Raw genomic sequence first — 12,547 nt, forward strand, 5'->3', positions numbered from 1 at the left:
TTAGATGCAAATAGGAGTAAAAATTGGTTTTGATATTGATTGATATGTCTTTTTACATCGCCCTTCAATCTATATTTATACCCTGATCTAAAGAGACATAACCAAACATAACTAGGACACCAAATCCGTACCTAAGGAAATACGTGACTCTTATATGAATCATATTCTAATAAATACAGAAAAGGAAACCAACTCCTATCTATTTCCCTGTCCGCCTCAATTACGATGGAAATCTCACTGACCTCCTTTCCATCGGCATACTTCCTGTTTCATCGGCAGTAGTCTTTAAGCCTTCCTTCATCGGCATCGACAATAACATCTCCAACCTCATCGGCAACGCCCGAGTCTAAATCAACCTTTCCATCGACCACCACCAATCATCGGCAACCATCTTCACAAGCTGACTTTCATCGGCTGTCAGCGTATACAGTAACTTTCTTCCTGCCAATTAGTCCACTCCGATCATTTTGACACGTGCAAAAAATGGTGTCAACAAACTCTGGGACACATGACTTCAACGACATGGCATCTGTGCTTCATTCTAAGCAAACTCTCTCCTCAAACCCCGCTGTAAGCAATATGTGTACTGTTATTTACTCTTTGCTTACTGTCTCCCACCGATCAACCGGAGGGGCTGTATTGCCCACACCACAAACATCGTACGATTGATTCCCCTATGGCCTTGCGTCCTCCGCGGATGCGTATGCTCGGGGGCTCCGAAGGATGCTAGCATCATCCCCCTCGCATCTGAATTTGTGGGAATGGTAGGCTATGCTCCTGCCAAACTCTCAGATGGCGAGGGCGAGAGCAACGGTTCCAGCATCGGTGATGTGGCACCCCGCCACCGTCTGTCCTAGGAGTGCGCTATGGTGGACGCTCCGGGACAGCCGCCGGTGGTTGTGGAGTCTGTGCAGACTCACACCCCTTCGGACCCGCGTGCGGGGGCCCTCGCGTCTGCATAAGCACACATCGAGGAATTATGACAACGGTGGCAGAATCAACCGCCGCCTGCGCCGGCGCAGTCGGTACAGCACGTTGTGCCCCATGCGCGTGGCCCGGCGGGTGGCGTTCGTGGTCGCGCCTGTCAGGTCCAACACGATATCGTGAACGAGGGGAACGATCTCCCACAATTCGCCCGGGCGGGCCAGAACATCGCTGCTGCGGCAATGCTTCTGCGCGGTGTTCCCGAGCCCGTCGACCCTGGGGAGCAGGCAGTCTACTGGAACCTCCACGTTCTAGTAGAAGCCGCCGTCGTCCAACAGGCAGAAAGCTCTACGTCGTGACTTCGACCCGCGCCCTCTCTCCCCATCGGGGGAACAGGGACGCGCCAGATGGATCGCTCCATTCGCTCGCCGCTACAGCCGTCAAGCGCGGCTCAGGGGGCGACAACCGTGCCATGGTCTGGCCTGGCACCTGCCCCACTCCAACCATCGGTACCCGAGTGGCCCGATCCGCACCAGGATGCTCGTAGCATCATCAGCAACCGGCATTTTGACTGCCATTAGAATTAAATGATGGCTTTGTACTTAAGCTTACAGATGTCCTTTATGTACCCTCTTTGCGTAGAAACTTAATAAGTATTTCATGTTTGGACGATGATGGATTTGATTGCCATTTTGCTAATGGCCAATGTAAGATTATATTTAATCATAAGTGTGTTGGTCTTGCCTTGCGATAAGACGAGCTTTATTTGTTATCACTTAATGAGAATGTGAATGTTGTGAGTACTAATAATGAGAATGCCTCCTTGTCTATGAATGTAAGTAATAAACGAAAGAGAATTCATGATGTATCATCGAAATTATGCCACTGTCGTTTAGGCCACATATTTCGAGGGAGAGAATAGAACGATTGATTAAGAAATTAATTCTTCCGCCGTTAGAATTTTCATACTTAGAACAATGTATTGATTGCATTAAAGGAAAGTATGTTAAGAAAAATAAAGAAAGATGTTAAACGAAGTGTATGAATTTTGAAAATAATTCACACAGATATATGTGGTCCTTTTTCTATGAAAAGTGTCGATGGTTATGATTCATTTATAACATTCATATATGATTATTCTTGTTATGGCTATATTTATCCAATTAAGAAAAGATCAGAAGCATTGGATAAATTTATGATATTCAAGGCTAAAGTAGAAAATCAGCACAATTTAAAGGTTAAGATAGTAAGATCTGACCGTGGGGGGAGTACTACTGTCGGCATACCCTATATGGCCAAGTTCCTGGACTTTTTGCAAAGTTCTTATAGGAAAATGGCATAGTCGCCCAGTACTCTACATCGGACGAGCCTCAGCGGAATAGAGTAGCTGAAAGACGTAACCGTACATTAATGGATATGGTGAGAAGTATGATAAGTTAGTCCACTTTACCAATAAGTTTGTGGATGGAGGCGTTAAAAACCGCCATTCATATTCTCAATCGAGTACCAAGCAAGTCGGTGCCCAAAACACCATATAAGTTGTGGACAGGAAGGAAACCCTTACTTAACCATTTACGTGTGTGAGGCTGTCCAGCTGAGGCTAAAATATTTAACCCTAATATTGGAAAGCTAGACTCTAAGACAGTCAGTTGCCGTTTCATTGGCTATCCAGATAAGTCAAAAGGTTATCGTTTTTATTGTCCTAGCAGACATACGAAGTTTGTAGAAATAAGACACGCTGTGTTCTTGGAGGATGAGATGGTCAGGGGAAGCATGGTATTTGTAGAAATAAGACACGCTGTGTTCTTAGAGGATGAGATGGTCAGGGGAAGCATGGTAGCACGAGAAATTAACTTTGAGGAGAAGAGGGCATACATGCCCACTCTGATGGTTCAGGAACTATTTTTCTCGCTACCTGTTGTTGTTGCACCAATAATGAAGGACATTGTAGCGACATCACATGTTGTTAGTTCTCTTATGGTGACAATAAATGAACATGAGGAACATGTCCTTCTAGATCCTATTGAGCCTATTGTCGCACATGAGGAAGAGCAACAATAGTCCCATATGGAACAAGCGCTAACTAATCAGGCCCCCAGAAGGCCTCAAAGAGCCAGAAAATCAGCCATTCTATATGACTACGAAGTCTATGTTAGTGAAGAATTTCAAATGGAGGGTGATCCCACCTTATTTGAAGAAGCCATGAGAAGCGCTCACTCGTCGAAGTGGCTTGAAGCCATGCAAGATGAAATTAGATCAATGAGCACCAATAAAGTTTGGGACTTAGAAAAAATTCTTAAAGGAGCCAAGACAGTAGGCTGTAAAAATATGACTCCAAAGGGAATGTGGAAAAATTTAAAGCGTGACTTGTGGCGAAAGACTTCACGCAGAGAGAAGGAATAGATTACAATGAGACATTTTCTCCAGACTCATGTAAGGATTCTTTTAGAATTATAATGGCGTTAGTGGCACATTACAATTTAGAATTACATTAGATGAATGTGAAGACGGCTTTCCTTAACGGGGATTTGGATGAAAATGTTTATATGGCACAACCAAAAGGTTTTGTCGTAAAAGGAAAAGAACGTATCGGATGCCGCCTGAAGAAATCCATTTACGAATTAAAACAAGCCTCCATATTGTGATATTTAAAATTTGATGGAACAATTAGGAAGTTTGGGTTCAAAGATAATGTGGAGGACAATTGCATTTATGCAAAGTTCAAGAATGGGAAATTCATTTTCCTAATCCTGTATGTGGATGACATCTTACTCGCTAGTAGTGATGTTAATCTACTACTAGAGACGAAGAAGTTCTTGTCTTTAAATTTTGATATGAAAGATCTCGGTGAAGCTTCGTTTGTTTTAGGAATAGAGATTTACCGAGATAGAAGAAAGGAGGTTTTAGGTTTATTGCAAAAGGCATACTTAGAAAAGGTTCTAATATAGTATGCATGAGTGTAAGCCTTCACATGCTCCCATAGTTAAGGACGATAGTTTTGGGAAATTCCAATGTCCTAGGAACCAATATGAGATCAATCGAATGAAAGATGTTCCATATGCTTCAGCTGCCAGAAGCTTACAGTATGCTCAAGTATATACACGCCCTGACTTAGCTTTTGTTACCGGGATACTTGGCAGATATCAGAGTAATCTAGGAATAGAACACTAGAAAATGATAAAGAAAGCTTTGCGTTATTTGCAAGGCATAAAAGGCCTCATGCTAACGTATAGAAGATCTGATTCCCTTCGTATAGAGGGGTATTCAGATTCAGATTTCGTGGGAAATGTAGATGATAGAAAATCCACATCAGGCTATGTATTTACTCTCGCGGGAGGAGCTATATCGTGGAAACGCTCCAAGTAAACCATCACTGCATCGTCCACGATGTAAGCCGAGTTTGTAGCATGTTATGAGACAACGGGACAGGTGAACTGGCTAAAGAAATTTATGTCTGGGTTAAAAGTGGTCGACGACATCCATAGGCCACTCAAGTTGTACTACGACAATGAGCCAGCAGTATGTTATGCTCACAACAATAAGTCAAGTGGTGCTGTCAAACACATTGACATAAAGTTTTATGTTGTGAAAGACAAAGCCTAGGATCATTCTATTAGTCTCGAGCATATAAGTACAAAGAAAATGCTCGCGGAAGCGCTTACAAAAGGCTTACCGCCCAACGTGTTTAGAGAACACTTAGCCGGTATGGGTTTACGGAAAAGCCTATGATCCTTGGACAATAAGAGCCTAGTTAAAGATCTGTTTCAAAATAGAAAGGTGAATTGTAGCTGTTAATCTGACGGTACTGAGTGTCATGACGAGACATGCTCTATACACTGATCTATAACGAAATGGGTACCAAGTTAAATGTTAAGTTTAAGTCTAAAGTTTAATGTACAAGATAAGATCAAGGGGAAGAATGTTAGTATTGATCTCATACCGAGTCGAAGTCATTGATCTCGCGCCCTGATCGGGGACACCCAACCCTACATGGTTGGTGGGTCCCATCGCACTGCACTATATAAAGAGGTGGGGGCCAGCGGCTCGAATCAGGAGATTCACCATTGCCATAGTACCCTACCGACAGAACCCTAATCCGATCTAAGGGTGCGCAACAGCGGCGGGAAGCGCTGCCACTGTTCTCGTCGACTCACCGTCGCCCTCTGGACTTCACCACGCCGCCGCCAACCTGGGCTGCCACAGCTTTCTTCACCACCGCTCATTGACCGAGGTCGTCACCGACGCCATGGCTTCCAGCTCCTCCAAGCCCAATGGTCAGCCCATCTATTCCCCTGTCTCTCTCTCTCTAGTTCAAGTTCTAGGACGAACTACTTGTTTTTCTAAGAACATACCCTCTTGATCTACGCCTAGGCGACCATAAGTTCTATCACCCAGTACTCAAGCTATTGCCACGAGAAAGACGGGTCGGTGGACACTGTTTATCTGCTTCTCTGGTCCATGCAAGACGAGCAATAATGCATAGCACCTCTCAAAAGAATTTGTTCACGTTGCAATTGACACTGTTACTCCATAGCAACTCTCTAGCTATTACTGCTCAACAAGGAAAAGCGTCACCAACACCAACAGTCCAGCTATTACTGCTCAACAAGGAGAAAAGGGACAGGGAGACAACGAGGTGGACAAGCAGCTGCAGCACCTCAACATATTGTAAGTCACAAATTACCACCCCACTGATTTAGGGCCAAAATTTTGATGTGTCAGCTTAATTGTTTGCTGACCCAAACTAAACATGCTCACGGAGAGAACTAAAAACGAATCCAAACAGATATTGCATTACAGGTTGAAATACATTGGATGCTGCTAGCTAGCTCCGGGGAGCGGTCAGGGCAGTGGAGTCACCGAGCACCTTGCGAGCACACGAGTACACGGCGTTGGCAGACTCTGATGTTCCCATCTGGTAATATAATCAAGAGCGCCATGTCAGTGAATCAAGATGGCAACCAATCTAGCCTTTTATGAAATGAGGCAACATATATATAGTAGTAATGTGCAGTCTCACCTTCAGCTCCAGGTTGTAGTAGTTTCTCCATACTTCACTTTCCTGGGGATACAGGTCGAGCGCTGAATCATATAGCCGCCGAGCATTTGTGAGGGCGCCATGGTCTCCGAGCGATGCAAGGTTTGCCTCCAGCTCTATGCAGTACTGCATGAACTTGAGGCTTGGCCGAGGTAAAGCAAGCAATCTGTGTTGGATTCAACAAGCAGAGGCCAAGGTGTCATCAGGTCCCAACACTAAGGAGGCAATATCAACTGCAGCTACATTTTCCTTTTTTCAACTTCAATCACAAGCAATGCAAAGGACTGTGGAGAAAGATAGAAAGATACAGATGGCCTATCAAGCCAATACTACAAATATTTAAAGAAGAAACTATGCACTGAACAATTGTTATTTCAATGAGATAGAAACAGCTAACAGATGAATGGCATCTGCTCTGAAATCTAAAATGCTATTTCACATTGTCAATATTACCTACATTGGCTGCTCGATATGATAATAAATTGATAATTGAAGAACATCATCATGCAAGAGCACACAATTACATACTGTATCCAACATGGCAAGTGTACAGTTAGTTTTCATACCTCTTGTACATCTTCCTAGCATGCTTCATACCATCTCTTTGCAAATGCCACCCAACGATAGCAGAAGAAACAGATGCTCCTGAATCGCTGCCACCTGCCAAACTTAATGATAGCATTGCAGTCTTCACCAACTTCTCGAACCAGACCTTATCATGGAAAAACAATTTCATGGCCTGAAATGCATCACGAACAATTTCAAACACAGTCGTAGTAGTAAGGTAAAGCCAAAGTTAATTTGCCAATATTAATCTAAATAACTTACCATATGCCACAATCCCTCAGCCTCAGTTACAGACAACTTAAAAAGTACAGTGCTGAATAGATCAAATAGAGAGCTCAAGTTCTTCTTGCTCAAGGAAGAACTACCAGGAGCAGTCGCAATCGAATTTATCTCCATAGAAGCTCTAAGGCTCCACAATTTTGCAGCATTAGAAAGAGGAACATCGCAAAGCTTTTCTGCAAGAGTCTTAGCTTCCTCTAGTCTTTCTAGTTTCAAGTAAAGTGATATGTATTGGCAAGCAAGATCCTCAGTAAGACACCCACATGATTCCGCTTTTTCATAAACTTTCAGTATGGATGAAGTGAACTCTGAAGCATCAAACTCAGAATCCTGGAATAATGTGATGGAATCTTCTCTGTCAGGAGATAGAACATCCATCCAAAACTTTGCGTACAACGAGTACATTTTGGAATTTGGTAGCCTTCTGACAGCTTCATCGTACACCTACAATCCACACCACAATATAAATTTAGAATGTTCATAAAGGTGTATCAGACCTAGTGTGCAGTGTAGCTGCCAGATCCTGGCCTGAGAAATGGGAAAACTACCATTGTGCTCTAAACTGCAACAGACAGACATACTACAAGGCTATTACAAAAGGACAGCTTTAAAGGGTACACAGTATGCTGTACAGATTAGTCAAGCTCTAATACTATAATTGCAAAGGGTTATTTTGATCTAGGCCATTATAATTCTTCGAGTTTTGAGAAACGCCATTATAATTCACCTATTCAGAGATCTGCCATTATAATTTCATCTCTCGCATCCATGCCATTTTCTACGGCTGGCACGTACAAGGTCCACTGTCAGGCACGTATGCCTACGGGAAGCCAGACATCAAGTCCGCATCTCCTCCGTCCGACCGAGCGCGTCCGCGGCGTGTGTGTGAGCAGCCAACGCCACCACCACCGCGGGCGCACGCGAGCACCTGCAGTCCCAGCATGCCGATGCGGCGACCACCCCCGCCGGTGACCTCCATCTCCTGCTCCACCGTCCACAGCACCATCACCACCTCCCCCGTGACGAACTTCTCCTCGCTGTAATGGCTCACCTCGGCGCCGGCGGCCGCGCGCGAGTTCGCGGACAAGGTGCGCCCCTCCAAGGAGATTGGCCGGCACAACGCTGACACGGTGATGCGGCGCCGGCTTCCCACGACAGCAGCGACCGAGAACCCGCGCCCGCGCCTTGCGGCGGCGCCGGGTCGCTTGCCCGCGACCGCGCGCGCGTCATGGCCTCGTCGTTGGGGGCGAGCACGGTGAGGACGTAGCCCTCGAAGACGAGGCGGCCCATCTCGGTGGCAAGGGAGGTGAGGTTGGCGAGGATGTCGGCGAGCTCGTTGTAGCCGCCGTAGAGGAGCAGCGTCTGGATGAAGTCCTTGACCTGGCTGTGCCCGCCGAAGTGGTGCTTCCCGGAGCCCGGCCCCAGCGCGGGCGCGATGGAGGGCCCGGGCGCCATGGTGTCCTAGATCAGGAGCAGGGGGCGATGGGGGAACCGGCGACGTGGGCTTCTTGAGGCGGTGCGTCCTGGGGTCCACCTCGAGCGCGCCCGTGGGCAGCACGGCCGAGATCGCGGCGAGGCTGCGGCGGTGGTTGAAGCCCTCCTGGACGGAGCGCGGGACGAGGAGGCGCTCGATTCCGTGGATGACCCTGTCGGGCCTGAGCACAGCGTCCGGGCGTGTGACGGCGGCGTGGCCGACTCGCATGCCGGTCCCTGCCGTGGCGAGCTCGACCTCCTCGCCGGAGAGCGTGGGGTGTGAGGCCGCGGGCCAGGCGTCGGAAGGCAGGCGCGAGGGGAGGACGTGGTAGAGCAGCAGCGCCTGGAGCGACTTGAGGTTGCACGGCTCCAGCAGGAAGCGCTTGAACTCCGGGTCGAGGTCCCGCTCCAGTGCCTCGTTCCACGGCGCGAAGATGGTGACGTTGTGCTTCCCAACGATGTCCTCCAGCGTCTGCGGGAGCAGCGCCTTCTCCACCAGCTCCGTGTAGTGCGAGTCCAGCAGCGCCACCAACATGGAGTTGGAGTTGACCCCAAACGCGAACAGCAGGGCTGCCAGGACGCCTCCCACGTCGGACCGCGCCGCCGCGTCGAAGAAGTCCGCGAACCGCGCCGCTGCAGCGTGGCCTCCAGGCGCACCAGCGCGGCGCCGGGCCCCCATCTATGGAGAGGACGCACACCTCTCCCGTGTTGGAGGCTGCTTATGGGGGTCGGAGGCGGAGCGACGGCGCTCAATCGCTCATCTGCGGCGGCCGGCGTGCGAGCGATAGCGGGCTCGGTCGAAGGAGATGGGGACTTGACGTCCGTATGCCTTCCGTAGGCATACGTGCCTAACAGTGGGCCTCGTACGCGGCAGCCGTAGAAAATGGCATGGATGCGGGAGAGATGAAATTGTAATGGCAAATCTCCGAATAGGTGAATTATAATGGCGTTTCTCAAAACTTGGAGAATTATAATGGCCTATATCAAAATAACCCAATTGCAAATGGCATTAAAGAAAGCTTTCATAACAAGCATGCAATAAGATTATAAGAATTACCTCGTAAACAAATTAGGTAACAATCTACTGCATAAACCTACACAAACTAGCATGCACTAAGCATGTGAGTACACAATACCACAATTAAAACCTTGCATCTAGTATATGAATTGCCTGTAGTGAATTGACACAGAAAAAAATTATTAGTGCAAGACAGCCACAGTGCATTCAACTACATTCTCTATCTTTTTATTTTCTTTCGCTAAATAGCAAGCAAGTTTGCATGATGGAGGTTTATATTTATAGGGAAGCGGTGATATAATTCCTTTACCTGAATTGATCTGTTCAACTTATTCGACAATGCATCCTTTCTATTTGAATTACTGGAATTGCTCGAGTTGCTTAGCTGAAGCCTAGAAAACCAATCCCAGTAGTCCTCGCTATGAGAGAAATCTCTCTTAAGGTCATCCAGGACCTCCAGTTTCAACTCATCAGAATGTGCCGAGTCAACACTGTTTAATATCTCCAAGAACTTCTTCCGCAAGGTTAAGCTTGACGGAAGAGCTTCCACCGCACCATGATATATGGTCTGAATGATTAACAATCCTTGACGCCAAAATAGGTCTTCCTTCTCCTCCAGGGCATCTCCAGCCGAGCCCGACTCCTTGGGATCTTCACCCTGTTCGTTCAGTGGCATGAACAGTTCCTTGTTTTCCTCTTTCCACTGGCCTGCATCGTTATCGTTCTTCTGCAGCATCTTGACATCCTCTCCAAGAGCAACCTTCCGAGCCTTGAGCTTGTTAAGGTAGGTAAGCTCCATGCGAAGATACTCGATCCACATATCCTCTGATTGAGGACAAGACCTGAGACCGCTCTGCATCAGTGCACGTGCCGCAGCAACGTTCAGGTTCTGATCGAATTCCCATGCTGCCGCGTAGATCCAAAGCCCAGGAACCTTGGGATGGAAGCGAATAGCTTGTGCCAGAACCTGTAGTAAGAAGACAAGTACAAGGACAGAACAGAACAACATTAAAGTTTGCCAGTGTATGCAAATAAAGGTCTTCCATCTGATCATAGCTCAAAATTGAACTTTCCTACTCGATTAGAAATACTTGAAAGAATGTGCAATGCAATTTATAATTGGCTAACTTGTTGGCCAAATTACAGTGTGTAGCCCCAAGTTGTACTAAATGAGTAGCTGAAATCCTGAAATAGCACATTATGGGCATAGAAAGCTGTCAACTTCCCCAGATTTTTTCTTGAGCATCAATGTCAGAGTAAAGGGTAACAAATATTGAAATCAAACAGAGGAACAGCAAGTAACAGAGATGGAAGTTTGAACTTAAATGGGTAGCATACAAAGGTTGCAACTTTTCCAGATTACAGCGTGTGGCTCCAAGTCATCATACTAATAAGATAGTGTTTGGTTTGGTGGAATGTAACGTAATCTAATTACTCCCGGGACTGTATGACGATACAGCTGCTTGTTTCGGTCCTTCCTGTTATGAGATACCGTCAAATAGCACTCTATTCATTGCCGATACCGCCACTCCTCGACCCTTTTCTCATTACATCGCTGATGTCTCTCTGCAATACCGTTACCACGTCCGCTCCAAACAAAGTCTGGAATCAATGATCCCACTAATCAAACCCCAGTGAATTGATTCCATTTTCAGTTATGTTACCCGAGCACAAACCAAACACCATGTAAATGTGTAGCTGTAATAGCACACTATGGGCATAGAAAGGTTTCAGCTTTTCCCGATTTCTTGTGAGCAGAGCACAATGTCAGTGTATAGTCCAAAACGAGAGCAAATGTTGAAATCGAGCAGAGCAGCAGCAAGTTACAGAGGTTAACTTTGAACCTAACAACCAACTATACAGATATTAAGGCATCCAATTCGCAAGGGAATGATAGTAAAGGAATCGATTTGGTGCTGGACTATTGGTGGTGGCATACGGCATACCTGCTTCATCCTGCCGTGTCGCTTGTCGCGGCAGAACTCGAGGTAGCGGAACCAGAGGTCGAGGTCGCCCTTGAACCTGACGGTGGCCATCCGGTAGATGTCGAGGACGCGGAGGACGCCCGCGACGTCGGAGACGGACTTCTTCCACTTCTTCTTGGATTTATCCTTCTTCCTCTTCCTCCTGCCTCCCTCGTCGTCGCTGCTGCGAGCGTCGTTTTCTTCGTCGGCGGCGGCGGCGCGTATGATGGCGCGCTTGCGGAGGTTGCGGAGGGAGTCGAGGCGGAGCTCGTAGGCGATGTAGTCGAGGAAGTCCTGGCGGAGCGGGGAGTGGCGGCGGAGGCGGTACTCGAAGTCGCGGCGCTTGCGGACGACGTCGGCGAGCTCGGCGCGCGTGAAGAGGCCCCGGCGCTCCAGGTCGTCCAGCTCGTCGGTCATCCGCTCCAGGCGGTACTGCACCGTGTCCGCCATGGCGACCGGCGGCGGAGGGAGGGGGCTGTTTTAGGGCTTTAGTTGCAGGGGAGGGGAGAGGAGAGGAGCAGGATGGGACAGTGACGCTCGCGCTGCTGGCTGCTGGCTGCTGGAGAGAGACAGGGGGCGAGGCGAGATGTGGGAGGAAGGGCAAGATTAGAACGTGCGTAAGCGGGCCGTAGAGGCCCAAAATTACTCAGTCCTGGACCTGCAATCTATAGTACAGTACGGTAGATATTAGGCCCGGTCGTGATATCGATTTGGCTGGCGCGTCTCAAAGAATTGTAAAATGAATAGCACCAGCACACATAGAGATGCAGCGTCACCCAACCCGACCAATGGTGTTAGACGACGGTCACCATGAAGCAGGAGGTAGCAACCCAAGCATCATTGCTAGTTCGTGAAGAAGTACTGCTGCCTGGTTTGTGTCAGAGAAAAATACTGTTCCGGCTGAAAATTTATGATCATTTACGATAAGCCACAGTCAAACGAACACGCCGAATATGATCAGATTCCGACCTCACCATCTGGCCGTGCTTATAGCAACGCATCCCAGCACTATGAGCAAAGGTAGTAGTTTTGGCTTGTGCCTTGTTGGTGCCGCTGGTCAAGGTCCGGGGCCGCAAGGGCTATATATCACTGCTGGATTGCAATCGTCTAGCGGCCAGGAAACGTCGCCTGATCTTTTATTTATTGGGGAGAGAGCAAGCGACTGGTTAACAGCAAGGAAATTGTTCCCTTGTTTCACGGATTTCAGTGGCATCAGTGTAAAACTGTACCTGTATTATTATATTCCTGTTGACAGTCACCGACGCGGTGCAGCGTGCTTGCAGA

The 12,547-nt window shown here is 47.7% G+C and overlaps 1 protein-coding gene and 1 pseudogene across 1 annotated transcript; both read right to left on the minus strand.

Annotated features, from left to right (window-relative positions):
• Positions 1-5,472: 5,472 nt before the first annotated feature.
• Positions 5,473-11,822, minus strand: LOC136544925 (uncharacterized). The gene is made up of 6 exons (XM_066536985.1): positions 11,246-11,822; positions 9,610-10,266; positions 6,791-7,252; positions 6,529-6,701; positions 5,945-6,128; positions 5,473-5,839 (listed from the first exon to the last, which is right to left on the minus strand). The coding sequence occupies exons 1-6, from the start codon at positions 11,711-11,713 to the stop codon at positions 5,750-5,752; spliced, it is 2,034 nt and encodes a 677-aa protein (XP_066393082.1). The 5' UTR covers positions 11,714-11,822; the 3' UTR covers positions 5,473-5,749.
• LOC136542868 (fasciclin-like arabinogalactan protein 17) lies at positions 7,850-8,960 on the minus strand (annotated as a pseudogene).
• Positions 11,823-12,547: the final 725 nt, after the last annotated feature.

The sequence above is a fragment of the Miscanthus floridulus genome, chromosome 3 (genome assembly GCF_019320115.1).
Source record: "Miscanthus floridulus cultivar M001 chromosome 3, ASM1932011v1, whole genome shotgun sequence".
NCBI lineage: Eukaryota > Viridiplantae > Streptophyta > Magnoliopsida > Poales > Poaceae > Miscanthus > Miscanthus floridulus.